At 38.1% G+C, this 27,882-nt stretch overlaps 1 protein-coding gene across 1 annotated transcript in view; it reads right to left on the reverse strand.

The window, feature by feature from the left end:
- Positions 1 to 2,813: 2,813 nt before the first annotated feature.
- Positions 2,814 to 27,882, reverse strand: part of RFX6 (regulatory factor X6) — a 36,128-nt gene continuing 11,059 nt past the window's right edge. The window contains exons 5-19 of the mRNA XM_040598628.1: positions 27,214 to 27,291; positions 24,146 to 24,173; positions 19,664 to 19,771; positions 17,785 to 17,862; positions 17,578 to 17,691; positions 15,549 to 15,598; positions 14,610 to 14,769; positions 13,036 to 13,180; positions 11,659 to 11,768; positions 9,487 to 9,604; positions 8,281 to 8,403; positions 6,679 to 6,888; positions 5,642 to 6,151; positions 4,420 to 4,638; positions 2,814 to 3,345 (exon numbers count right to left, since the gene is read on the reverse strand). Of these exons, the coding sequence (XP_040454562.1) occupies positions 3,182 to 3,345; positions 4,420 to 4,638; positions 5,642 to 6,151; positions 6,679 to 6,888; positions 8,281 to 8,403; positions 9,487 to 9,604; positions 11,659 to 11,768; positions 13,036 to 13,180; positions 14,610 to 14,769; positions 15,549 to 15,598; positions 17,578 to 17,691; positions 17,785 to 17,862; positions 19,664 to 19,771; positions 24,146 to 24,173; positions 27,214 to 27,291 (2,215 nt within the window). The 3' untranslated portion in view covers positions 2,814 to 3,181. The remainder of the gene's footprint in view (positions 3,346 to 4,419; positions 4,639 to 5,641; positions 6,152 to 6,678; positions 6,889 to 8,280; positions 8,404 to 9,486; positions 9,605 to 11,658; positions 11,769 to 13,035; positions 13,181 to 14,609; positions 14,770 to 15,548; positions 15,599 to 17,577; positions 17,692 to 17,784; positions 17,863 to 19,663; positions 19,772 to 24,145; positions 24,174 to 27,213; positions 27,292 to 27,882) is intronic.

Consider the following 27,882-nt stretch of genomic DNA (forward strand, 5'->3'; position numbering starts at 1 on the left):
TACAATGTTGTTTCTTATCTCAGATAAAGTGCAGATAAAGTAATTTAGGACAAAAACCCTCAACCCACAATGCAAAATAATTCACATGAAAAAAAAGAAAATTACTGGAAGTGATGCATATGTATCACACATGAGTCACTGTGTATCGCACACTGCTTTTTGTGTAGGTCCTGATGGGCTAGGGGTCAGTGCTGGGTCCTGTCCTGTTCAATTTATTTATCAGTGACCTGGATGAAGGACAGTGTACCCTCAGCACGTCCGCTGATGATACAGAACTGGGAGGAGTGGCTGACGCCCCAGAAGGCTGCGCTGCCATTCAGCCAGAGCTGGCCAGGCTGGAGAGTTGAGCAGAGAGGAACCTCACGAAGTTCAACAAATGCAAGTGTAGGGTCCTGCACCTGGGGAGGAATAACCCCACACACCACTACAGGCTGGGGCTGACCTGCTGGGAGACAGCTCTGAGGAGAAGGACCTGGGAGTTCTGGTGGACAACAAGCTGACCATGAGCCAGCAGTGTGTCCTGGTGGCCAAGGTGGCCAATGGGATCCTGGGGAGCATTAGGAGGAGCGTGGCCAACAGGTTGAGGGAGATTACCCTGCCCCTCTCCCATCTGGAGAACTGTGTCCAGTTCTGGGCTCCCCAGTTCAAGAGAGGCAGGGAACTGCTAGAGAGAGTCCAGCGAAGGGCTATGAAGATGATGAGGGGACTGGAGCATCTTCCTCATGAGGAAAGGCTGAGAGAGCTGGGGCTGTTTAGCCTTGAGGAGAGTGGGAGGGGATCTTATCAATGTCTATAAACACCTTAAGGGCGAGTGTCCAGAGGACGGGGCCAGGCTCTTTTCAGTGGTGCCCAGTGACAGGGCAAGGGGCAATGGGCACAAATGTAACACAGGAAGTTCCATCTGAATATGAGGAAAGAATTCTTTACTTCAAGGGTGACAGAGCCTTGGAACAGGCTGCCCGGAGAGGCTGTGGAGTTTCCTCTGGAAACATTCAAAACCCACCTGGACATAATTCTGTGCAACCTGCTCTGGGAGAACCTGCTTTAGCAGGGGGTTGGACTTGATGATCTCCAGAGGTCACTTCCAACCCTGACCATTCTGTGATTAAGACTCTGTCTGCTAGTGGCTGCCTACTTCCTCTAAATTCTGTATGTTGGTCTCACATAGGTCCAACAATCTGGAAGTTTCTAGCTTAAAGTAATTGTTTATGTTGTGCCACTTGTCAGTAGAGGGACTCCAGCGTTTCAGGATAGTGACATATTCCTTACCTTTATACTCTCCCTCCCAGTCTTACCCCACTTGGAATGGGAGGTATCTTCCTTTACTGGCTATACAGGTGACCTGCTTAGATAGGGAACCTGACTTTTACAGGACTAATTTTAGAAGAAAATACATCCTTTTCAGAACAATCATGAAGGAAGAACTCTTTTGCTTATTTCACTTGCCTTGCTCAATAAATATTTGTTTGAACAGCTGTATTACTACTACAAGTCATTGGGAATTTTTATTGAAACCAAAACTTAGTTTCATCATTATGGCATTTTTGATCACAGTATAAAACTTCACCCTGAACTAGGAAGCTATTGAGCTGAAGTCTTCTACATCTCAATACTGAACTCTGGTGTCTCATTGCTGCATTAAGTATTTCATATTGGGAATTTTTCATGAGTTATCCTACTCAATGCTCCTTATTACTGTTCTGCTGCAGTCACGCCTCTCATGATAGAAAACACTAAAGTGTAGTTACAACAAGTTTAGAAATAAAAACTTCATCAAGGTATCATCCATTTTCTTCCACCAAAGTACCCTATTACCTAATTCCACCATATCCAGCATATATGGAATGGACTGAATGAGAATATGGACATCAAATAACCTCAGAAGACTGGATTCAAATCCAAATCCAAATCCAAATCTGACAATGGGACAATCCAATTATAAAATAACACCTGTTATTTCATGAATGTGTAGCAAGAATCTTGTTTTGTAAGCAAGAATCTTTGTCCTCTTTAACACCATTAGTGAATATTCTCCACCTAGCTTTTCCAGAAACATACATTTATTTTTCTATGCAGAAAATCAGACTCACAGAATCAGAGGGTGGTCAGGGTTGGAAGGGACCTCTGGAGATCATCTCATCCAACCCCCTGCTAAAGCAGATTCACCAAAAGCAGGCTGCACAGAATCACATCCAGGTGGGTTTTGAATGTCTCCAGAGGAGACTCCACAACCTTTCATGGCACTTTTAAAATACTTTTTCAGTAAATAGCTGATCTGAAGGGTTGCAATATTTTTTAATCACCTTTACTACTTTTGGTCTCACAATACACAGTTGCTCTAAATCCATGAATGTTGATGGACACCTTTTTGTGGATTTCCACCAGTAGAAATTTTGGGCTCATACCACAAGTAATTTTGAAATCCTATGACATTTTGTGGCATACTTTCATTTGTTTCAGCTGTCCAGCTACAGTAGCAGGCTACTGCAATTAGACAGCTTATGGTATTTGCATGTTTTGTTGGTTTTAAGAGAAAGTGGTTTATGTTAAAAGAAAAAAAAATCCCCACAATATGTTTCATTTATTTCCTGAGGACTTTCACTTACACAAGTAGGCACTAAACATTAGAAATTGAGTTTCCAGAGCACAAGAGTAAAAAACTTAAGAATTTGGCTTAGTTTCATTTAAAACAGTAAAAACTGACCTTGTAAACATTTCCATAGGAGGTAGGATACATACATTTGACAATACGTCAAATCAAAGAAAGTAAACAGTTACTTTGTGGTCCTAATAAATAATGAGCAACACAGGCATTAAATAAACACTTTTATACAAAAAAGATGTAAGTGAAAGATTAAAATAGGATTTTTAATAAATTAGAAATAGATGTAATAATTTCTTTACAACTTCAGTCTTGCTTGCAAGAATCACTGGCTCTTTCTGGTTACCCTGATTTACTGACTGAAAAGTTGTCATGGTCAGAACAATCCTGAGTAATTCACAAGCAGGACCCAATGGAAATATAGCTAATTTTTTGTGTGGAGAGCTGCTAATATCTCTAAAATGGCTGTATGTAATACTTTTCTGTTCCACCAACTTGAAGGGGATTGTCATCATAGCCTTAATGTCTGGATTTGGAAAGTAAACTTAAGACTTTGACTTAAGTTTAACTCTCTCCCAGTTAGGTTCCTCCAGCAGCGGCTCCCATGAAGACAGTGTTGATTGGTGGTAAAGATGACACCATATCTCTGCTTGGTGGGCCATGGGACTCCAAGTTTTCCTGAGAAGGGAACTGACCAGATGTTCCATACATACACTGAGATGATGTGGTTTGTATGTTTGAAGCTGTGGAAGAAAAAGGTTACCATCATTCCAAGTTTTCAATCAAATTTAACAAAAAAACCAATCCAATTTCATCTGATGGAAACCCTTATGTGCCAGGCACACCATCCAAAGGACAGGAATGTCAGCACTTCCATACTTCACTCATTTTACCCATACTTCTGTAACTTTTCATCAGTGGCTCCTCATACCATCAGGGAATAGGTCTACCCACGTATAAGTGAACTCTGCTAAAAATCCAGCTATAGGCCTGAAGTTTACAGCTTGCATATGATACATCTACAAAAATTGTGCAAAGCTATTTGTGTGCTATGCTCATCTTTCCACATCTTGCACCATTCAGGTCCGTATTCGCTGGTGGTACCGCTGCCACCACCTGGCACACATCAACACAGAATACAGAAGATACCTGATGGGCACAGTCTGCGTGGTGGTGCTGGATTTTTTTCCCCCTCTTTAGCATCTTTTAAAGGACTGAGCACTGAATTCTTGCAAAGCCTTAATGAGGCAAGTAATGTCTGATCTTCTGTGCAAGGTTAACAGGTAGGTAGTAGGAAGAGGTGATCTTTGGAGAGATAAATGGTGCCCTAGTTTATATATTCCACGCAACCCTTTTTGGAATGTGAGATCAAACTCAGCTACCATTTGTTTAATGCATATACCAAAACAGATCTTTTGGGGTTAGGTAACTTCACCTAAAATTCACTGTCAGTGGGAGCTCTGCCTAATACACACAGTTGTTGAAGCATAGGACAGGAAGGGACTATATCACAAGAAGTATACATCTGGACATCCCTGACCCAGGGTTCATTTGATCTGTTTGACAGCAAGGATCCTTAAGAGCCCTTAGAAGAGCCCAGTCTATTATTAGCTCACTTAATAGTTAGAAAGTGTTTCCTAACACAGATTTTTCTGCAATTCAGGCCAGTCCACTCCTCATGGACATCCTAGGTACCAAGCTATTTTATCTCTATATTGCATCTCATACACTATATATGTGAACTACAGTTTAGTACTCAGCACCTGTTAGAATACTAAAAAGTTTACAGCTCTTCCTCAGTCGTTGGCTATACTTACGCATAGGAGTCCGACAGACAATTGAAGGTGAGGAGTCTGTGTAGTATGAGCCTGTTTGTTTTCTTCCGCTGTCATCCAAGATGTTCAGTGGATCATGTATATCATTGTATGATGGCAATGACCGAATGCTGCTTACGCTGCTGATTACAGAAACATGTTGATCCACCATTGTTCCAAGTCTGTGAGATTCTGGATAACTTATATTGTTTCCATAATATCCTATTGACGGAAGATTGGAAAAAAGCAGAGTGAAATTGCTGTTGAAGAGAAAGAGTAAGGTAGGAGCCTGGGACAACCTGAGACAAAAGATAATTGTTACTCGCTGAGTCCCTTGAGAATAAGGTTATTTATGTACACGTACAGCCTAGTAACATTAGTAGTAATGCAGTGACTGACCCAAAAGAGGGGCAGTAACAAGGCAGTACAAAGATCCTAAGAGTTCAGTCGTGCCTTCAGTACAGAACTGCCCTTCCATTCTAAGTTCAGAATCAAACAGCAGACTGCAATCCGAGGCCATAGAAGATACTGTGGGGACTCTTGGCCACAGTTCAGTTCTCCCTTCTGAAATTCACAATCAGGGAAAGTATACATGGAAAGCAAATCTGCATGGTAATACATACTTACTGCACATACAAATCCATATAAAAGCAACATTTCTACAATTTCTTTCCTCCAGAAGAAGGAGGTGTTTTTGCTGACCGTATCTCTGAAGCAGATTGTGGCAATAACTTTATGCTTGAAGTATAAGAAATAGCAGGGCCAAAGTCTCAAACTAATGCTAATACACAGTTTTATACTTCATTTCACCATCCTGATCCTGTGACTAGAATGGTCCATTATGCTGATCCTAGAGGTAAGCTACATTATGCCTGCTCTGTTTAATAGTAGATATTTTGGGGGCTTTTCAAGAGATTGCTAAATCACAGGATCATCCTGGTTCTGCTTCCTTTGTGCAAGACATGATGATGGTGCCAAAGGAAGATTAGCATAGGTGCAGCAGATGCTTTTGAGGTCAACTGAGGATTCACCAGAGGAAAATAAATCCTTAAGTAGCTTGTTAAGCTGCTTTACAATCTCTGTATGTCATCAGAGAAGTGGAAAACAGGAAGGTATAAATAAGAGCTGAAACATCTTCCATAGAAAAAAAAAAAATCAAAGAAAAAGTGTTTTACTCCAGCAAGGAAAGTGAAATAGAAGGGGGAAAGAACATATATATTAATACCGTTGGAAGCATTAGTGGGATATGCTGCTCCTGGGCACGCAGACACCGAGTTGCTCAAGAAATTGAAACTCCCAGTATTCAAAAACTGCATATTGTGTGCGTCCTGAGACATGGGTGAGGGACCATAACTGGAAGGGGATCTTGCATTGTACGGAGACACAGCACAACTGTTGCTGAAGTAGTCTCTGGAGAATTGCTGTTCACTCAAAGCATTGAATCGACTGTGCTCTGCTCTGTGGTGGTAAACACCTGAAGTGGAATGAGCCTGAGTTCTGAACATAGCCTGGTAATTGGAATTGTTTCCATAGTAATTCTGATTAGTTTGTGACAAAGTCTGATAAAGAGGTTCTGAGTAGGAAGAGCACTGTGAATGTGTCGATAACACTGGACCTACACTTGGAGGTCTTACAGCCATTGGCCCCTGGTTGATAACACTTCCCCGGCTGACCATGGCTGGTGAAATGGGTGGAGTCATCAGGTGACCAGTGCTTTGAGACAGCTCCATCTGACCTGGAATAAATAAGCATTAGCCGTGATTACTGTTCATACTGCAGTACTGCTGAATATAGCAGATCTGTTAAGACACTAACCCTTTAGTGAAGCGTGCATTACCATTTCAAACCTTTACAAAGGAGGGCTCCCACCTATACAACACATGTTCTTTAATGCATGGCTTCAGGCTATAAAGCTTCCCACTTTTACTTTCTAGCTTGAAGGCTGCCTCATTCACTAGGGAATTCCAGCAGTTACCAGCCGGGTGTGCTCCAGTTGTTACTGATCATTCTCACCTTACAAGATCGCCACCAAGCCAAAAGGTACAGGATAGTTTTACCGTTGTTCCAATAGAACCTACTACTGACAGGGCTCTACAATTGCTGCCTCCTGTAAATCAGCACAGAGGGTGAGCTCGAGAAACCGTATTTACTAGAGGTTTTTATAAATGCATATGGTCATTTCTCCTCCTACAGCAACGTGTTACTGTGGACTGAAAGACTAACAAGCAAATCAGAGAAGGAGAAACTAGAACTGATACATACCTGTCAGCTGCATATTCTCATTGTCTTCTGTGGTGAAGGGGTTCAGACCAGAAGGCACACCGCTGGAGTGGCTAGCTGACACAGACACATAGGTTTGCTCTGCTAGACACTCATTTTTGACTGAAGTGTCACTGGGCAGAGGAGCAGCTTTGTTACGATTTGCTAGGAAGCAAGAGCTTGGTGATGCAGTAAAGGTGGCTTTGCTTGCATCTGGAAGAGTAAGTGAAAACTCTTGGTGGCTGTTATGTATGCTGATTGCACAGAAATCCACCACTAGCATACAGACAGCATATGAGCTGCCCAATTTGTTTGTCTCTTTGGTTGCTTATTTTAAAACCCAGGGAAACCTCCATATTTTGCATGTAGCCAATGAATACAAATACTGCTTTAGTCTTGATCTTCCCAGTGGAACTGTTTGTATCACATTCTCTGACCACAGATCTACATCACAGAGTACCGGCTCCTTACTAAAGCCACCATGGTGAAGGTATGAACCAGATTTATTCCCTTGAAGTAGATGTCAGCAAAGAAGAATTAACAACGGGAATTTTAGAAAGTTTGAATTCTGTTTTCATACTGATATCTAGAGAAAAACATTTGTTATTCTCAGTAGTTCTTCAGTTTTCTGCAGACTATTCATAAAGTCAGTGGAAGTTTTGCTATTCTTCAGCAGAAACCACGACTTCACCTTATGGTTTTGAGTACTTCACCTAAGTATCCAAGGATAAGGCAACTGCTACATAGGACAAGTTTTTTTCCTGAAGGCTGAATTAGAAAGGGCAGCATCTACTGTCAGACAAATTCTATGGAAGTTTCTTGCAGCAAACTGTAGACTTAAAGTAACAACAACCAAAAGTTCCGGATTGACTGCTGGTGCTAATATTAATAAAAAATAATTCAGCAGCACCCAGTCAAGTTCCACAGGATTTTTAGGGATTAATTTGGACCAGAATTTGATCCAAATCAATCTTCATTCATTTTATAGCAAAGGACCTGCAGCATATAACTTCAAACTGTCTAACCTTGAAGAAGCCTAGTAGATGGAAAATGTTAAGGATACTGTTTTAAATTAATTTTGTTTCTCTTCCACACAGTAATACTTCAGCCAGATGCTAAACAGGGCTCCAAACTTGTGTTCCAACCTTGCAGGGATATTTGCATTTTGGAAACATTTAATGCATTCCTAGTTATGAATGTTAGGAAACTCAGGGTGCTTTAAAAAGAAAGGAAGGTGTAATTACTTATTTATTCTTTGACAGAAAAACTGGACTAGGAATTCCTGCCCTTTCTGCTACCTATACCTCTTTTCATACTTCAGCTTGTGGCCCTTCTGATGTACCTACAAGTGTCTGTTGCATCCAAGATCATTTCAGTGATCCAGTGTATTCACATTCCCACAAAATATTATTAAGTGAACTATGGCAGGAAGGTGGGAACGAATTGCTGAGTGAATGGTCACAAGCTTTGCAGGTGAGTTTGACAATGTTGCATATAACTACATTTTCAAGAGAAGACAGTAAACCTGCTTCTGTTTAAAGTTAAACCAGTATGTTAATTTCTAAAAACGCATGAGCACATTCAAAACAACCAAGCTCTAGTTACCTAAATTCTTCATGTATTTGTCCAATAGATTCTGGAGTTCTTGTTCTTTGTCGTTGTTGAACTGTGTCTCCATGGCTAGCAGGATGTACTCATCTAGTAGCATGCGGATCAAATGAAAAGAACCTTTCGGAGGAGAGAGAGAGTAGCTGAGTTATCTTTGTGACCATCTCTCACCACTCTACAAGAAGCAGTGAAACAAACAAATAATTGTGGACTTTAAATGACCTGGCAAGACCAACATGGAATAGTGCCTGACTTCTAGCTCTAATCTCTCTTTGCACTGGCCCACCTAGCTCAATTGTTTACTGTCCTGTAGGCTATTTGACCACTAATTACATCAAAGAAAAATACTGATGAAAGTGAGACATGCTTTATACTTGAAGAGGGCACACAGTGGAGCTAGATAAGGCCGAAGTCTGCTAGAATGCCTCTGCTCTACTTCTGTTTGCCTTGTGCTAAATAACCAGACAATAACTGGTGAAGTCTTTGACCTTATTTCAAGGATATATCACATTAAACACATGTGTCTCCTTACAGCCATTTCAAATACCCTCTGATTTTTAAGTAACAATGTACCTATGACTAAACTTAGGAAATTATATACTAGATTTAAAGTGAGTTTCACTTTGTGTACCAGCTTCCATTTTATAAAAGGTTCTTCCTGAGAATGTGAACATTCTGAAGATGGACATATGAACCTTAATTTTTAAAAGCCATAAACACACTTGAACTGACTGACTGCTGATCCCAGAATTAAATTAATGCTGACCTCCTAAATTCCTTTTATTTTATGAAAACATACCATGCACAAGAACTTCCATACAGCAGTAATTTTTTACCAAACTGTTACACATGTAAAACTAATCATTTAAATCTTCTCTCTCCTATAATGAGATATGCAGTTACAATTCCAATGCCATATCAAACCAAACAGACCTTCTAGCTCTTAAATGGCAAAGCAATGTCAAACAGAAATTAAAAAGTAAAATACCTTCAAAAAATTAACATTGTGATACAGGTCACCAACAAAATATTGCTAGCATTTACTGTGAAATGTTAATTTGAGAAACACATTACACAGCATTTGTGGCTTTGATCAAAGAATCTTTAAAATAGGACAGGTTCCTCTGCTCAGGAAATGGTGGAAAGCTGGTAAGTGCTAGCACAGATGTACAAAGTATGAGTGTTTTAAGAAAGCCCAGGTACCAAAACTTGATGCGTTGTTTAGAGTTAGGTTATGCATCACTCGAGCACCAAAAAAACTCCATTTGAGCAGGAAGTCTTGAGCTCTTTTCTTTAATGACCTCCCATTTTGCTTGCTTGCCTGAAAGAGAATAGTAAAATACTTAATAAGTATGTTAACTTGCTTTCTGCACACAGAAGAGAAGAAAGGAGATATGAATATGCTTGAGAGTTCAAGGAGTCCTTGACTCGGGCTGATGTTGCAGGGTGCTGCCTGATTCAAACTGTCATCATAATGTGTGTCCTAAAGTGATGAAGAAAAGCAGCATTCACCCTTTTCAGTGCAACCAGAGTAGAGCTCTGACCATGTTAGATGAAGCAAACTGCTTACTGCTACAGCTGTGCTGTGGCCTGAAGAGATATCATTTACCTCATATTCTAATATTAAAGGTACCAAATTGTTCTGTAAATATACAGGTGTACAGAGCAGAAAGAAAGAAAAAAAACACCCACCCTCTGGCACTGTTATTCCACATAAACAGGGAAAAGATATTAGTCTTTGTACTTTAATGTAATCTGTGCAATACTGGCCAGACTTCCTCTTACAAAATGGTTTATTTCCTATCATAAGATTGAGGCTTTCAATGCTGCTCATTTCATACCACTGCTTTGCTCTGGCAGTGATTTGTTTGCGTGGTAAGGTATGCCCTGTTGCTTTCTCAAACAGCAAGCAGAAAGAATCTGTTGTGTGAGTTTGACAGTAACCACAATTTAGAAAGAACAGAAGGCAGAGAGCAACAGAAGGATTACATGTTCTGTAAATTATTAGCTTCGGCTTAGTTGACCTAGCCTCATATTAGGACCTGTTGGTATTTCTCACCCTTAACTACAGGACAACAATGCTAGGAATCATACCTGTTAACTTTAATAATACAGTATCACATAGAAGATGCTGAATGGGGGAGTGCTTCACCTTTTCTGCCTCGCTTGTTTATCAGGAATTGTCTTCTGAAACTGTGGAATCGATTTCAGACCATAACCATTCTGCTTTAAAATAAGTTATTTCTCAGCTTCAGTGGGACTTTTGTGTCTAGGTGTGTATGAGGACTTGGTTTGGTTCTGCTGCCCTGAATCATCCAAAGCTCCTCACTGTGCTGCTCACATATGACAGAAAATGTTAGGAAACTCTGAGTGCTTTAAAAAGAAAGAAATCATCACTATCTTCATTGATATTTGGGAAAACAGGTGAAGAAAGGTAAAATGACATGCCCATGGTTATTCTGTAAGTGGCAGAGTCACTCTTCTGCAAGCCAGTCAAAACTAACTGCACTGTCTCCTTCCTTTGCATCCATATATATTGAGATGCTCCCTAAAATTACGGTTAAGATACTGCATTTCCAGATAGAACAAGACCTGATGAGAAGACCAGTGTTCAGCTACTAGCAAGCAATGTGTAACATTTTATTCTGCTAGTTTACATTCATTACAGTCACAAACTGGGTAAAGATCTCTTGAGCTATAACTCAGAACTCAATTATTTTGTTCTGCCCTATAGTGTAATCATTCCTGTATAATTACATGCATATAAAATACTTGTGATCATAAAGCATCTTGTAAATCGGGGGTGTGTGTGGGGTGATATGTGTGTGTGTATCCCATCAAAACCATCAATTACTCCATTAAGAACCTTATAAAACTACAAAACTGTATCTTCCATCCTGTTCTGTAGAAATCCTTCTACAGGTTAGCTACTTCTGAATCCATCTGTACACTAACTTACACCACATACAGTACCATCCAAATAGCAGGAAAGAAAGAATTGCTTCTTTAAGGAACAACTTTTGCTCACCTTACTCACTGAGCAATACCCCCATGATTCTGCACACATAGACAGATAAGATGGATGGGTTTCTTTCACGTACAGTTTATGACAGCACTGACTGTAATATTTTTAATCAAGATACTTTTTAGTTTGTCACACTTAAAAGATGGCTCAACAGCACTCCACATGATTAACTAGAACTAATGGCACTGGAACCTTTCACACCAAATTAAGAACTACCCTGTTACAATAAGATGGGAGCAGAGATGATAATCCCATGGGGGAAACCAATGGGATGGCATAAGTAAGGGACTGTGTAAGGAGTAAGGGGAGTAGGATTTAATCTTGAGTCAGGCAGAACATTTGAAAGGTACCTTGATAACCCTTTGCTCAACCACAGTATCCAACCATTCAATAAATGATTCCACAGTGGCATTCTTCTTTAGAAGGTCCTTCAGTTCTTGGAACACTGTAATAGAGTCATCTACCATATAAAAAGGAGAACATATCATTGCACACTATTCTGAATGTGAGAAAAAGCCACTCACCAGCTATATGACAATATTGTAGCATGGAAAGGAAAAGCAAAGAATTAGAGCAGTGAAGAAATAAAGCATTTCCCCAGCAGAGCAAGCAGACACACATCCATCACATATACATGTTTAATTACTTAATCATTACAATGATTCAGGTTGTAAATCAATGAAGATTTGCAAGAAACTAAAAGTAAAAAACAATTCTGATATTTTCTGTTCCTTTTAAGATTCAGTCTTGAAAACCTTGCTGTTACTAAGTTTAGTAGTAAAGCTTTATCTGTAATGTGGCAGATTTGTAAACATCTTAGGTTTCCCTTATACTTTACAAATTTCTCAAAATATAATGTAAAGCTAACTTCCTCAATTCCTAATTTTAAAAAAAGGCCTGAATGACAAGTTATTTCTCTTCTAATTTTCTTTTTTTAACTAGTGTGAAAGAAGACAAAGAACAAAATAAAAAACAATTACACAAGGAGTAGGAAATGGGCAACTCAAATGAAAATGTGAATGGGATTGTGAACCATTACAGAGAATAAATGTGCATGATAAAAGTAGTAATATTTAGAGGACAACACACTGTTACTTCTTTCAGCTCTCCAAACTCTGATCAAATAGTTCCTATAACAGAAATTATATTTTTAATAGAGAAAATGGCTAATTCTTTTTTCAGCAACAGGTATGTATATGTAAATGAACACCCTCAAAATCTGTACTTTATTTCACTGTATTCTGTGTATGAAAATAGTTGTTATGCTTTATAGATATGAATTTTTTTAAAGATAACTTTCAGGGGGGAAAAATATTCATACCAAAAGCAAAGTAAACTAGCTCAAATATCCATTAAATTAAGCCATGTTGATACGGAATTTTTGAGACATCTTTCAAGAATTGATTGGTGCCAATATTCCCATATGATTAGGACAAAACTTCAGAAGAGATTTTATTACACTTAGCAACTGACATGTAAATTATTTTTTCAGCGACCATTTAAAGTCATCTAGCTGGGATGACTTCCCAGCACAAGCTTCTGTTCTTATAGGACATGCTAGGGAAACCAGTTGGTTTTCTTAAACTACGGAAGTTAACACTGAGACTGATTAGAGAATGCAGTGTCTATGTGTGCCTTTTCTCAGTCTGTCTCCAAGTTGACTGGTGTGGCATGGCACGAAAGAGTGAGTTACTTTTAATGTTACAAATATATCACCATGGACTTACATTCACTGTAGACCTCCCCATCAGAGTCTGTGCTCCCTGAGACTGCAAGGAGTGCCTGAGAGCCAATACTATTCAAATCAACTTTTTCAATATCCGACACCATGGAATTCACCACATGCTGATCAAAAAGGGCTGGCCGAGCAATCTGTGAGAGAAGGCAAGGTAAAATACTGAATGTGTTTTAACCACAGCTGGTAACTAAGCACCACACAGCTGCTCACTCGCTCCCCACCCTGCCATGAGATGGGGGAGAGAACTGGAAAAGCAAGAAAACTCGTGGGTTGAGATAAAAGTAGTTTAATAATTTTTTTTTAAGAAGTAGTAGCAGTAGTAGGAGTAGTAAGGGAAAGGGGAAAAAAAATAATGAAGGTAAAGATACAACCCAGGACAGACAAGTGATACAAACAAAAACAATTGCTCACCACCAACAAACCAACGCGCAGCCAGTACCCAAGAAACAGCCTCCCCACCAACCTCCTCGCTAGTTTTATTGCTGGACATGATGTCATATGGTACAGAATATGCCTTTGGTCAGTTGGGGTCACCTGTCCCAGCTATTTCCCCTGCCAGCTTCTTGTGCACCTCCAACCTACTCGCTGGCAGGGTGGTATGAGAAGCAGAAAAGGCCTTGACTGTGTAAACACTGCTCAGCAATAATGAAAATATCCCTGAATTATCAACAGTTTCCAGCACAAATCCAAAAGCATAGCCTCATACTAGCTACTGTGAAGAAAATTAACCCCACCCGAGCCAAAACCAGCACAGACCTACACCTGAAGATCACCTGAATAACTCACAGAAGAATCACATTCTGTTTAATTTTCTTATCATGGCTGGGCTTTTCATAGATCAGATGAGATAATGTTTCCCGCTCATTAGACTTCTACTGCTTTCCTAATGTGCCTTCCTATCAGATCATCTTCGTGATTTCACCCACATGCTACTCCTGTCTTAATATTTATGAAAGAGAAAACTAAATGATTATGAATATATGGTGCATCTACAGTTACTCACGAGGACTACCATCTCAAAACACAAGCTGTTATCACTTAAATTCCCCAGAAGGCATTTTATCCTTTTGTATAATCTACAAAACCATGACACGGAAGTGCCTCCTAATTGCAGATACCTGTATCCTGTCAACACAGCCTTGGAGCCCTCAGGTACCTGTCACTCACATGTTCCCCTTTCAGTCAAAACCCAAAAAGAAATAAGCTCTCCAAAGAACATCATGGACAAGACTGAGAAACTTTGCTAGGCATGAAGGATCATCTGATATTTTCCCATTTGGAACTAAAACAAATACTGATATATTTCACTTCATCATTGGATTGCCAAAAGTTCCCATGATAGTAGTTTATTACAACCATGGTCTTTTCTCTCTTTTCTCCTACAAAAGTTTGAAGTTTTGGTCACATCTATTTATGGCTGCTTTAACACAGTTAAAACTACAAGTTGTAAGTCTTCCGTGGCTGATGTTGAACCTTGAAAAAATAATGCATTATATCTCAGAGCCAACAAGGTGCACTGAACATAACTGACAATTTTTTGATGTATTGTCTTATTCTGTTTACCTGTGCTAGGTGTAGGAATGATGTCTGTCGTTTCAGGGAGGAAACAAATCTTCGTGCAATAGGCAGTTTCTTATCTGTTAGGTTTTCTGGCAGATTTTCCAAAGAGGAAATAACCCACTGTTCCCAGTTTTTTGCAAAATTCCTTATATCTGCCAGTAAACTATAGGAAAAAATGGGTTTTAGAGAAACATCAATAAAAATTATTTTGCATTAGTTCAAATCTATTGCATTTCAATCTATAGCTAACACACTCCTGGACATATCTGTGAATTATTCCTCAGGTGTCATCAAAAGGAAACAGGAAATGACCAGTCAGCAAAAGGCTAAAATGGTCTATATATTGATCTGTACCTCCTCTGAGAAAAACTGTAAGCCATCTGCAAATTGAAATAAATTGAAAAACAGTGGCTTTCAGAATAAACCATAAGAAACACAAGAACCGTTAGATACCTGAAGCTAAAGGCCTTAGTCAGACATAAAATCCCAAACAAGATGCACTTCAATGGAAAGGAAAGATGAGAGGATTCAGAGGTAATTTGTAATAATTCTCTTATTAATGTTTTGTTGAGAAAATGATTAGATATTATGGTGATGTCTAGGATACAAAACCAAAAAGTATTCTGAAAACCAACTATTTTTCCTTAAACAACACAAATACATTTGTTTCTTTTTTTCTCTTCTAGGGCTTTAGTGTAGAAGAAATCTATTTCAAAATATCCAACAAGCCAGTAAAATGGGACATTAAAATACTGTGTAGTATTTTAAGGCTATTATATAGCTGTCCTCAGAGCTGACAGTGTTTTCCCATATATACTCTACTGTTCTAAAATTGAACATAAACATTGTGAGAAAAATCCTTTAGGATATAGAATTTATGCTGTTTACCTGAAATATGCCTAACAATCAGAATTAGCATTATTATTATTATTAAATACCTACCTTTCTGGCATTTCTTGCATTGTTGCAGGGATAAGTACATCTGTAAGGACCTTCAAAAAGGTAACAGAAAATGATATCAAGCTTCCACTGGCCATTTATTCATTCATGTTCATCTTGTCTGCTTAGATTGCAAAGTGATAAGGGCAGGAAATCTATACAGAATAAAGCCATTCAACCTATTGTCTGGATATTTATACACCTAGATTTCTACCATCACTATCAGATAGGAACTTATGAGATATTTATATCACTAGATAGCTCCCATTCTTAATGTATGCCCACATGTCAATAAAATAAGAAAGTGCTATCACTCATGTCTTACAGAAAGGAAATCAGAGAGATGCATAAACACTCTGTCTTTTTTATCATCACTGTGAGTTTCAGTAAAGCAGATACTGAAGTATCTCCTAAGTCCTTGGGTGCTATTAGCCACTTTACTCTTCTTTTTGCCATACCAGATGTGGCACTGAAGGTGTTCAGAATTTAGGACAAATCCCCTATAGCTAAGCATGGTGTGAAACTGTTTTGGCAAAAAAAATGTGCCATCTGGCAAGGCTTCTAGGAAACATTATGGCAGAGGGCAAAGTTGTTAGCCTACATCCCAAAAATCTGTTTCCACTACTAATGTAAATGGTTTGATAACACAATAAAATACCTCCTCCCTTCTGCCAGCTGTGCTGTCAAGAGTACCTAACATGATTATAAGCAAGAAAAAGTGAGAAACAAAGAAAAGGAACAACAGTGAATTTATGAAATTTTGAGAAATCTTCTTATTCAATTTATAATTTAGTGCTCCTGCAGTATTTCCTCTTCTGTCACATTAAATATTTATTACAAACAAAGTTAATATTGGATGTGTTGAGACAGCATGTTTAAAGCAGGAAAAGCCTCATAAACTCAAGGTATAATATAACCTTTACAGGTAAATGAAGCTTAATAGCTCATCTCCAGGGTGGTAATTATGATCTTTGATGCTAATCACCTTCACGTCTTTCTTTCTTACTTTATAGCTTGATATACTTCTAAGAAATAGGTAGTTTTGTCTTTTCTGGATTTTTCCCCCCATGTTTTTGTACAGTAAAGAATGATGAATAGATGACAATATGGCACTCGTGCTGAAACAGCTCCAAGTGTCTACTTTGACTGCTTGGTGTTTACTGTTATCCCAATAGTTATTTCCTCCCATCAATACCTGGTTGTGTAATGTGTTAAGAGAGAGGATGACAATCCTTTTCTGTTTACATACCATGTTCTATCAGAGGAACTTAAAGTATTTGCAGCTATTAATTCATGATCCGATTGGATTTTCCAAATTAAAACTCAGGAAACTTTGGTGGCATTACTTTATTTTTTACCCAGCGCTCTCTGCTTAATCCTGACCTTGCAATACTCTTTGTTTTCACTTGTTTCAACTATTTGTGTGATCATGCTATGAACTAAATCAAAGAACTCGTATGTCACAAGAACTGCAAATGTTCCGTAGATTTTTTTTTAAACCCAAACCAGTTCAGAGTGCAGCAGTTTTCTGATACCTCAAGCAGCATAAGAACAGAAATGAAGTGTAGCAGGCAGGAGAGGCAGGAACACCTTAACCCAGTATTGTTCGAGTTTTGTAACATGAAACCTTGGCCTGACATAACCTGTGAGTAGCAGATTCCCATATGGAATCACCTCACTCATCTGCCACAGACACTCTTTGCTGGCAGAAATTGCAACAACCTTTTAAGTAAAAACAAGGTTTCAGTTTCATCAAAGCATTTCCTTTAGCTACACTCAAACAAGTAGGTCAGGATTTCACCAGTAGTGTGCTGCCTGTGGTCACACATCAAGTGTGCAGCAGAGCTGAGACTGGAGTTCAGCTTTTACATGTGCCAGTATTATGCTCTTGATTTTAATGGAATCCTTGCTGATTTACATAGGTAAGAGGCAGAAAGCAGTCATGGCATCCTGTTATTCTAACGTCAACAGTATTTTTACACAAGCAAAAGCTGTAACGTGATTAAGACTCTATATGTAGCTAAATGCTTACCTTATACAGTATTGAGTCACAAACACAGAAGATGTCAACAATGATGGGATTTTCAAGCAAGGGAAGAAGATGGTCAGGCATTCCTTGCCAAAAGTGTAATAAAAAATGCTGAATCTAAAGGAGTAGGAACCAGATTCATGAAAATAAATAATGCTTTCTTGGCTCCCTGTGCATATATACCAAGAATGTGTGTTTAAACAACCTTACCTCTTCAAAGTTCCCATTAATTGCATTGTCAAGGACACACTGACAGTGTGTTTTATACATCATGATAAGAGTATCTACCTGTTTTGGAAGAAAGAAAGATTAAACAGAGTTTCTTAGTTTTCTTCTTTACTGCTATAGTGATCTAAGTTTCTGCTTTCTGTAGCTAGTACTTAAATATAGAATATAAACTGTGTTACAATGCATATTTACAAACGGGCTGTCTGTATATCCAGAAGTGATGAGGAGGTCACTCCTCTCTAGTTTTTACCTACATCTTTAAATCTCAATGCTGTTGTCAAAAATGTACCATCTGAATCTGTATACACTGTGAAAATGTGGATGTCAAAGTAAGGCAATAGCTAAATCAGCCAGCGATAGTAAATTCACATTTCTGAAGTTGAGATTAATCCCAAAGAGTAGTGCAAGTTAATCATTACGCTACTATAGGCGTCTATGAGTGTTCTGAAACATCATCTAGTTGGACAAATGAGAAAATAGCTGCCAGTCATTTGGTCAAAGTTTAATCACTGCCTTACATGAACTGAACTTTAAAAGGCAGAACTCCCTTTCATGTCATCAGGCTTATTTTTCTGAGTGTTCCATTATTTTAGTAACAGTGCAGAAGTATTACAAGACTTTGTAAAAAATGGTAATAAAATTTTAAATTTGTAGCAAATTATAGAACAAGAAAGTATTTTAAGGAAAGAAAAATGCTAGCAAAATCATTCGTATAGTCCAGAATTACAGAAAGTTTGTCACAGCTTGTGAACTTCTCTGGCAAACCAGTATCAGATTTTGAATTAACCTAGTACCACATTATTTCAGTATGTTTAGCATAAAGATTTCTTTGAAAACAGACCTTGCTGACTTCACTGTTGAAGTGGTAAAATTGAGGTTTGTTTACATGGCTGTGTCGGGTCTGCAAGGAACCTCAAATGCTCTTCAGATTTAAATGTTATGAGAATGCTGTATATATGGGAGATGCCAATCCACTACAGCATCAGGTGATGCACACTGCTGAGTACATCAGTTCTTGGGCCTTCTTTAGGAACTGTAAGATTTCCGGTGAGGATCTCTGAACTACAGACAGCTCCTTTTGTTAGCCTCTCATAACAGGAATTCTAGACTTCACTACTTTCACAGAACAAACTTAAGAGGAAGGGCTTATAAAACAAAAAGCTTTAAAGCAACCTATGTTAAGACAGCCAGCATCAAGACCTGTACTGGAGGCTAAACTGGAGAATCCATAATGTGTATCAAAAGGTTTCTAGCACAGTTCAGGGACATTGTAGCCTGTAATGTGACCAGAAACAACATAGATATAACACACAGGCTAGGAGCCAAAGACATAAAACATATGCCAGCTATACTTCTATACTGAACAGTTACCCTTAGGATGAGCAATACTGAACACCGATTTGAGGAATATGATTTTACTAATTAAAAAAAAAAATACATATATGCTCAGATTTTCAGTGTCTCTTTTCAAACAATTAATGAAAGCAAGTAAAGTTTAACTAATCATTTGTTGTGAATTATTTGTTCTGATCTAATCAGAGAAAAATTTACCTTAAATCCAAAGGCATTTGGAATGAATACAACTCTCAGTTGTTTGTTTGTTTTGCTCTCCCCGTCTTACATACCATCAGTTTGTAAAATACTAGGTCAGTTAATAGGTAAATAATTCAACCACCTTTCCAGTGGAAAGCCAGTTAATCGGTGTTAGTAAAGGTTTGCCCCCTCTATAAATCAATCACCTCTGTTTGATTATGGACATTTCTGGCTCTTTCATGTCAATACCTCAAAGGCTAAGATACGAAGAAACATTCTGTGGTAATTTTTGATCTGTAAGTCAGAAGAGAAGTAGCTCACATTTTACCTTGTCTTCAGAAATACATCCTTGAAGCAAAAGGTGTTGAGCACTTGGAAACTCTGGGAGGAGAGTTCCGGTTTTGGAACTCAGAGAGTATTTACGAGTGAAACCACCCTGAAATGGAAGGCAAAAAACAGAAACATTGACATAGCTCATACAGATTCATGCTAAACTTGTATATTACCTCGTAAGTCTCTCAGTGTTCCAGAATATTTACATTCAGATAAACCTTCCAAAATATTGATGCTTATCCACATCTGGATTCCAGCTCAGGGAGGTAATTAAGTATGTCCCTAGATCTAAACTCCACCAAATACAGTTTTCAGAGTGATGCAGCCTTTGAGCCACATTACTTCATGGAATTCTACAAGCTTTGAATTTAATCCATGTTTAAAAACTAAAGTAGAATGCTACTCTCCTCTACAGTATGGACTGTGATGCCCTCAGGGAGACTTTAAGTTCTATTTAATATGTATCTTTCCAGTGGAAGGGTCTAGGGCAGTGGAGATATTATTATTGTTCTTCCTTGCTCTCTTCCTGCTCTAATAGCATGGCAATAGTGATTTCTGCTGGTTTACTATGGTAACCATTATTTTAGTTTATCATAAAGTTTGATCATATACTATGGTGTTATCAATGTGACGCTATGTAGGATCTATGAACACTTCGGAACTAAGTATTTATTATATAGCTCTTAGATTGTGGAAGACTTGACATGAAGCCCCAGTTTCAGATGTATCAATAGGAAAGATATTCCCAGCTGCTTAGTGTTCTCCAGTTACTTTGTTGAGATATGGTCAATACTGATCTGGAGGCAAAATAAATTCCTCCTGAATTATGCTAAATTCTTCTGATCTGAGAGTTTCTTTCAGTTCTTAGAGTTCACTTCCTAAGTCTCTTTAGCTCGTGACATCTGAAATATTGTAGACACGTTTTGTACTAGTTACAGACTAAGAAAAGATCTTGAATAATTATTTGATGCTAGTTTTTGGAGAGATGGAATTGAAGGATGAAACAACAAGCAGCCTTGTATGTGTGGATACTGACCGTGAAGCGATATATGGTAAATCAACACTTGTTTAGACTCCTAACCTAGAACTCTCACCAAATCTGATTCGGTCTACTCAGTAAAGCTGAGCAGTAACATTCTGTAGCGATACAGTGTTGCAATGCTCATGTTTATAAAGCACACCACATTATGCTTATTAAGCTCTCAAATGGTATCATTAAGATGAAACCCTCATCCTCAAAAGAAGCAATAAAATCTGTACTATGATTCTGTCCTTACTGACTGAATTGTACTTATTCTTATAGGATTGCATTCAAACATTGAGAAGACTATTTTGCTGAAACCTATTGTTCCCCACAGTCCTTATGTCAAGGCAGTGTACAGAGCCTTGAGCAGGTCTTCTGCAGACTTCTGCAGTAAATCCACTATTTCTGTGCAGATTCCATTTATACTATTGGATGGAATTTATGACCATGCACGAGACATTTGAATGGTACTTGAAGCAGCCTTTTCCTACCCCTCTGCACAGTCAGATTACACTGAAGTGGGAATAGTAGGAATATAGTGTAACATATAATGTAAAAGTGTGCAAAGGAGAGTATTTTCCTATAGATGTTGACTCATGAATTAGATGCCAGTTTCAAGTGAAATTCTCTCAAATACTGAATTCAGAAAACTATACCTGTAACTGACTTCAGATATATGTCCCTATTTTTATAGGGTTATATGTCTGCCAAAACAGACAGCAAGGGACGAAAGCATACATTATGTAAACACACTTTGCTTGTGCTATCTACTATTCAAATACATATAAAGCTTTAAGTCAAAGAAATTGTAGAAATTTAGAAACATTAATATTTCTTCATGTCAATACTATTGTGTTATAATTGCCTATCAGTAGCAAGAGGTTTGGTTTTTTTAACAACAGCAGTAATCTTAATGATTTTATTATGCAATTACCCATGAAATGTATTAAAAGCTCTTATTAAAAGGAATTAGTTCATTTAAAAGAAGGCAGTGATGGTGGTGGGAGGTTTAAGAGAAGATAATCTGCAATTTTTTACCTTGCTAATGGACTTATATGACTGTGTCTCAGTTCTAGGCTTAATATTTTAACCCACTGCCACTTGCCCTTTCAATTTAATGCCATCTGTTTCTAATGGCCATTTAACATTAAGATAATGACAGTAATATTACCTGCCTAATTAACCATGCAGAGTCTAATGGTGCACTAACTGGTTTAGATAAAAGAATTTGCTGATATCTCCCCCTACAGAGAGAATACTAGAAAATGTGATAAAACATACCAGAAGTAAACAGTGTCCCTGGCACTCAATAAGTGTTCATTCAAATGCCATTTACTCAGTATATTTAGACAATCAGTGCTTTAACATCTTTTCAATGTCTTTATGTTTCTACTGAGAATTACACCTTATGCAATCATTGTAAATCTTTCTGCAATACCTAATTGCATATACTTTCAAGCAAATGAATAAGCATATATCCCCTGTTCATTTTAATGGAAAGTATGATGCCAAATTTTCAGTATGTGAAAACTGTTAAAATTCAATTTTGACCATGAAAGATGTTTTTTTTCTTTTAAGACCTGCCTGCCTAATTTCAGACAGCACAGAGCTAGACAATCAAAAACTCATACTGTGTGCCCTTTCTTGTTTATTTCCACCGACTTCTTTGCGATTTTCTTGGAGGATGAAGGTCTTGAACTCTGAGGCAGAAACAAGACAGGTTTATGAGGCTGTCAGCTCTCAAACAGACTGAGAATGCCATCAGAGATGGAAGTAAATGTGCATTCATTTCTGCCAAGGGAACCAGACACCCAAAACTGAAAGAATGAATGCTGTTGTAGTGCTCATGAATCCTTGAATATGTTGAAGATATCCCATGGCATAACACTATCTTTTTTTTTTTTTTTTTAATAAGATAGCTGATTATCTGAACAGGGAAAATACAGCACATATAATCTATATGAACCTCATTAAAATACTTGATGTGGTGTCATCACGGGAAATGACTACTTATGCTGGGGAGAATGGGGATTAGTACAAGAATGTAAAATGTTTAAGAAACTGAATCCAGCTGAAATGCTAACAAGTTGCATTGACAGGGAAACTACTGGGTTGAAAAGTGACTGAAGTGAAGATTCTCAACGGCTTGGGACTGCTCTCATTGAACATTTCATAGATTAAACTGGCTGACATGAGCTAATGAAATCATCAATAACGAGGAAGACCAAGAGGTCATGTAGAAAGATCTGGATGGCTTTGAGATAATGGCAATAAAGGGGATGAAAATCAATAGAGCAACACCTCACTCTCAGAGACCAGTAAGAATTTCTGCTATCAGCTAGGAGTTGCTTATCTGGAAATGAAAAAGGAGAAAGACTTGCTATGTATCAGTTGATCACAGAGGGTATATTTAGTCTAGTAAATTAAATGGTGTCAGGAAACATTCCCAGGCAATACTGGAACAGTATTACTCAGAATGGCCCCTGACATTCTTTTGGCCCATCCATGCCAGTTAGCAGTCTCCCAAACAATTCCTAGTCATGCTTCAACAGTTACTGCATGCTAGGGACTTCTCTCCGTGGCAACGTGGCTGAGATGTGCCTATGCTGTTTTGTATGTTCAGGAGTTTAATAATATGGATGCAGGATGCCAGTTGAACGCAGTGTCAAAGAACAATCCTGGGAGCAATCCTTAACCCTTAATGAACAATAATCCATAATTCACTAGTATAAATATGACCAGAATGACAGTGACTATACCATAGTATATGTTTGTGAAAATGTAGGCTACTTGTGGAAAAAACAAACAAACAAAAAAAAACCAAACAAAAAACCAAACACAGTTCTAAGGTTCATCCAAAGTGATATTTCCAATAGAAATCAATGATGTGCCATTTACAAGACTATTGTTTTTTTTCCTATAAAGATATTCAAATCAGAACAAGTACAGTGAAAGGCTTTGAGGCTGATCAGAATGGAATAAAACCTCCATCTAGCAAGCAAAAGCAGCAAAAAGACATGTCACAGGAAAACATCACAAAGATCAAAACCAGAGGAAGACAATCCTGACCAGGAGGTATAAAAATAAATTTATAAAAAAACCATATTTTGGCTTCCAATCAGACAAACGAGATTCTGAAAAAGCCCTCCTGCAAAACTAATGGATGCAAAAAATTAAGCTAGATCTTGATCCTTTGTTTAAGAGGGTCTATTATGAACCTCTGGTTATGGGATACCGGATTGGAACAGGAACTCCAGAAAGTCTCTTCCATTCTTACCTGTCTTCAAATACTTAGAGAAGCAAATACTCAGCTTCATTAAAAAGTGTTATGCAGCCTAAACTTTAATGGAATATATTGTTGTAATTTTCAAATAAATGAATGTGAAGAAAACCACAGGTCACCTAATATTTGGATTATAACAGAAGTGAAAGTAAATAGACGACAGCACTTACCTCATTCTTTAACTTGCTTCCAGAGAACCTTTGAAAATAAATATATTTATTTTTTCATAAGCAGAGTTTGTATATATATATATAAATATATATAAATAGATCAATTACAAAAATGAGCACATTTCTTCAAATGTAATTATAATAAAATTCATGCTTTTTTCCTAACTTCTTCCACTGGTTTGCAAGTGCCTGAGGATATCAGGAAACCTACTGATGTCTTCCAAAATATGAAGATTCAAATCAGTGACCAAACAGTAAAGTATAAAACCCAGGTTTCATTTTTTTTCTGGGATCTTTGCAACTTCACAACTAAAGGGCAGCATAGGTGCAAATCCATAAGGTCTTTTACTAGGAATATAGTTTTTGATATAGCTGAGTAAATTCAGAGTAGAAAAAAATGTATGTAGAATTTAAAACTCTCAGGAAAATGAAGAAATCATAGTGATTTTCCACTCTTTTTCACCGTAGTATTATTTAATGCAGGTGAAATACATTTCTGAGATCAAAGATTCATTAAATGTGTTGCAGTATAGTGACTGTCCTATTAAGAGTCCAATTGGGAAATTCTCAGTGAAGTGAAGACTAGCAGGCAACCCAACTGTGCAGAAATCAGAAAGCACGTTTAAAATTATAACTACTAAACTAGAAAATGTATAATGATAGAGATTGTCATGGAAGTATAATGATAAATGTTGTTTGATTATTGTTATTTCTTGTTCTGCTAGCTGCCAACTGATAAGATACTGTCAACCACAACGCCTTATAATTATTAGCAGCGATATCGTGATTTCATGCTGTTGCAATGCTCTGCTGGCAGGACAGAAAACCAGGGGCTGAGTGGTTGTGAAATTCCTCCTGCTCAGGCCAGGCACAGGTGGTGCCTGACAGTTCCCATGACATGATGATCCAGCATATGTTACCTACAGAGTTCCCTTGGTTGTTGATAGATCAGTATGAAAGAAGTCATCAGTCAGTTGATTACAATGTTGAGCTAATTAGCTTCATAGCTGGATGTATTTGTTATGGACTGTGGATTTCCACATGTGCAGAAAAATATTCACAGAATGTAGAGCACAACCATGAGGCAGCATCTGCTAGCATTGCTCCTCCAAAGCCTTAACTGCTAGCTAAAGCTACCCCTTACACAGCACTGTGGATACTAATTATTTTTTGTGTTAGGTATGCTCCTTTCACAGTGGCAAGGCTTGATGTTTAAAGGAACTGAGAGGTCAAATTTACAGCGGAATGTAAGGATTCAGGCACTGGCAACCCAGCATTTAAGGACCATTGTACTCAGCTCAATTAGCTAAATATTAATACATGAATACAAATTAAGTTTGAAATGGCAGTAAAGGCCTATATTTAGGCAACTAAACCAAGGCCCATTGTCCCTTCTGATCTTTTGACAAGCTGCCATCTAACATGCAAGCCTCGTGGTAAAGGACTCCATATGCCTGTATTTGTACGTGGGCATGGTGTAATCTGGTACTATTATCAATACATGTATTTCCCCTGCCTATTTCTGCCCCAGGCTTGATCCAGGAACCATTTTTATAGCTCACCTATCAGAACAGACATCAGACAAAGGACAGATTTTTTTGAAGGATCATTACATGCAGCAGCCAGCAACTGGAAGATTTACTCTCAATTTTGAACCCCTACACTGCCTCTTTCCTTACCCAGAAGCTTGTTCTTAACCTCAGGCTACTTCATCATTCTTTTCACGCAGAGAAGTCCAACCACAGTGATGGCCAAGACTGTGCAAAATGAGCATCGGAGCTTCTGTTCCAAATCAACTAAGGAGGCAATTTGACTACTGGACCCTGAAAATTCAACATCTCATACATGAGAGCACAACTGCTAACAAAAGAAAACTAGCGAATCTAGTGAGTAAACCTGAGAATCTTAATAGAGTATCTATTCCATCTTCATGTGAGTATATACTGTCAGAAATCCAGCTGTGGGCATTTTGCAGAACCCTCAGTTTGTTTGCATTCATTGCTGCTAGATTGCCCAAGGATAGAGCTTTACATGAAAAGAGCACTGGCTGACATAAAGCTGAGGACTAAGAGTGATTATATTCCCTTAAATGAAAATTGCTGTCTTTTAGTCAATTAAATAAGCCATTTGTTCAAGATAATTCTGTATTACGAAAGAACTCATCTCACTGTGTACCAGCAAGACCTCTGCAGCTCTGAATAAACACTGGACAAGGAAATGGCATATTCTAGTCTGTTATACCTTAAGTCCTCAATGGAGAGATCCCTCCTTTTAAGCATCACTGGCAACATTACCCTCAATTTTTATACTTGTCCTATTGTTTAGAAAAAGCCTATATGGATATAACCTAAATCTGCCAGCAGTTGAATTTTCTATGTGTGATTATAAACTCATTTATTCCTTTCCTTTCTCCACTTTTACAGGTATACTGCTGTAGACAATGAAAGCCGTCGTTCAAGCCATATGTGAACACAGACATTTGTTTTACGAACTATTAATCTTTGGCAAACCAACAGGCAGCTATCGTAACGTATTGATCCTGCTAGCTGTCCCTTAAATAAATATAATTAGAGCTTCCTGGGTTAGGTTTAAACTGATATTAGCGAGTCAAAAGACCTGTAAATATTAATCTACACTGACCCCTCCCTCCTGCCCACAGGTGCCAGCTTCACACCATTCTCCAGACGTTTCATAATGGGAAGCTTTCCTGGGGAAAGAACTCAGAGGGTGACACACAAGCAAACAAAATGAGACAAGTGTTCTGGAAATGGTGTTTTGCTGCTTCACATGAACTTGAACAAATCATCTGCTGTTGTAAATCAGTGCAGCTCTACACTGACTGTGGTGAGGCCATACTGGAAGTCACTAACAAAAGATATACATCATCCTCTTAAAACAAAATCAGTGTCTTCAGGGAGAAAATTGGTACTTAAAGCTACAAATGCCAGACATTGAGATATGCAGCAACACTGGTTATGGTACCAACAAAAATTGGTGTGCTACAAATACCTTCCAAAGGGAAGTTAAAGTAAGACCTTCACTAAGTCTCAGAAGTTATGTTATTGTACCTGGTTAAGCCTTTTCCAGAATACACAGAGTGGTAGTACGCACTGCTTTCTTTAATGCCAATTCCATAATAGTGATACCTGTAGAAAAAGGAAAAAAGAAAAAAAAGAAAAAAAAAAAAAAAAAAAAACCCAAGAGAGAATCAAGTAAAGCAAACTGTCAAATTAATTTTCAATGCTTTCTGAAAACTTTTCTTAACAGTGTCTGTCAATTCCTTTCACTGACACGGAACAAAATCTGGTCTCATAGAAAACAGTATTGTCGTGATTTAATGCAAAATTCAAGGATAGGATCTCCTTTAAATTTAAAATACTTTCTCTCTTACAAGAATGTAGCTGGAACAGCACATGTCCTAGAAAACATGTTACATCTCTTTTCCCTAATGTGCATCCTCTTTTATTTTACTTCATTTGTTGAATGAGTCCTAGGTTTGATCTACCAGGTTTATTTTATCAGGCTTACGTATTTAGACAATCCCACAGAGCACTTCTCAGCTGAAAGTAACTTGTCACTGTAGCCTATATAAGGTAGTGTTCAGCCTCTTATGACTAAAAATGCTACCACTTCATTCATTCATTCTTCTCTCAGGCTGTAGGCTGACCAATTCTGAATTATTTAGCCACGTAAGCAGTTGTCACCCACATTTGTCTCCCTTGCTGCTGTCCTGGAGA

Source organism: Falco naumanni, chromosome 6 (assembly GCF_017639655.2).
Source record: "Falco naumanni isolate bFalNau1 chromosome 6, bFalNau1.pat, whole genome shotgun sequence".
Taxonomy (NCBI): domain Eukaryota; kingdom Metazoa; phylum Chordata; class Aves; order Falconiformes; family Falconidae; genus Falco; species Falco naumanni.